General features: G+C 44.5%; 1 protein-coding gene across 1 annotated transcript in view; it reads right to left on the bottom strand.

Moving 5' to 3' along the window:
* Positions 1–1,573, bottom strand: part of dcc (DCC netrin 1 receptor) — a gene marked incomplete at both ends in the record, with an annotated part of 58,745 nt that overhangs the window by 8,490 nt on the left and 48,682 nt on the right. The window contains 2 exon segments of the mRNA XM_014030000.1: positions 683–906; positions 984–1,146. Coding sequence (XP_013885454.1) covers positions 683–906; positions 984–1,146 — 387 coding nt within the window.

Genomic DNA, 1,573 nt, shown 5'->3' on the forward strand with positions numbered 1-1,573 from the left:
CACTAAAAGATAAGAAAATTATTACCTAATAGGTCAAAACAAAAAAAAAAGCTACAAGCTAAAATTAGCACAATATTGGCTAAAAGCTAAAATTAGTGACCCCATAACTAAAGTTAAAATGAACAAAATGAAAGGAAAAAGTAACCAAATTACAGCCACAAGCTAAATTAGCACAGAAGTGGCTAAAAGCTACTATTAGTTAAACAATAACTAAAATTAAATTAACTAAATGAAAATTATAGCTAAAGCTAAAGCTAACACAATATTGATTAAAAACCACAAGAAACCAACTGGTCACAAAAACAAAATTATTAAAACAGCGTTTAAAGTTAAAATTAGTGGCACAATGACTAAAGATAAAATTAAAGTAAGAGCTAAAATTAGCACTATGAGAGCTAAAAGTCCAAAGATAATTAAAAGCTATAAGTAACCTACCAGTCAGAAAACACTAAAATTAGCAAAACTGTAGCTGTGAAAAAAAGTTGGTAAAACTATAGCTACAAGCTAAAATTGTTTTGCTTAGTTTAGCAGTAAATAGCAGCTAAAAGCAAACATTAATAAGTGTTAAACTAACCAAACATTAGCTTAGATTAGCTTAGCTTAGCAGTAAACAGCAGCTACAAAGGAAAACTGTCTGAATTTAAAGAAAAAATCTTTAAATCTTCTGAAATCAAGCAGAAACCTGAGTGGCTGCTCTTGCTGCCCATCTGGCTCTCTGATTGGCTGTGAGCCACCTGGGGGAGGTCCTGGCAGGACTGGATGGGGGACTCGTGTCCTGAGGGGGCCACGCTCGGGGCCTTCTCCATGTTCTTCATCTCCATCTCCTCGTGGTGGATCCACAGGTCCGGGGGCCGCAGCTCCTTCTGGCTGCCCTTCCTCTTGCTGGCGCCGTGGCTCGCCCGCTTCCTGAGAACAAAACGAAGGAATAAAAGACCACCGGGACGGCTTTCCTGTCCCACCCCACCCACAGAGACACTGCTTACTTCCTCTGCTGCGCGGAGGAGCGGCGGGTGCAGATCAGCGCCACGATGACGACCACGACCACGGTGACGGCGCCCACAGAGACCACGATGATCACCAGCAGGTTGCTGTTCTTCTGAGGAGTGACGCTGCTGTGAGGCGGGCGCATCTGTCCCACCGGAGACTCTGAGGACAACGAGACAGAGACACTGGAGTCTAACTGGAGACTCTGAGGACACAACGAGACAGAGACATTAGAGTCTAACCGGAGACTCTGAGGACACAACGAGACAGAGACATTAGAGTCTAACCGGAGACTCTGAGGACACAACGAGACAGAGACATTCGAGTCTAACCGGAGACTCTGAGGACACAATGAGACAGAGACATTAGAGTCTAACCGGAGACTCTGAGGACACAACGAGACAGAGACATTAGAGTCTAACCGGAGACTCTGAGGACACAACCGGACAGAGACACTGGAGTTTAACCGGAGACTCTGAGGACACAACGAGACAGAAACACTAGAGTCTAACCGGAGACTCTGAGGACACAACGAGACAGAAACACCGGAGTCTAACTGGAGACTCTGAGGACACAACCGGACAGAGAC

The sequence above is a fragment of the Austrofundulus limnaeus genome, unplaced genomic scaffold (assembly GCF_001266775.1).
Source record: "Austrofundulus limnaeus strain Quisiro unplaced genomic scaffold, Austrofundulus_limnaeus-1.0 Scaffold986, whole genome shotgun sequence".
Taxonomy (NCBI): domain Eukaryota; kingdom Metazoa; phylum Chordata; class Actinopteri; order Cyprinodontiformes; family Rivulidae; genus Austrofundulus; species Austrofundulus limnaeus.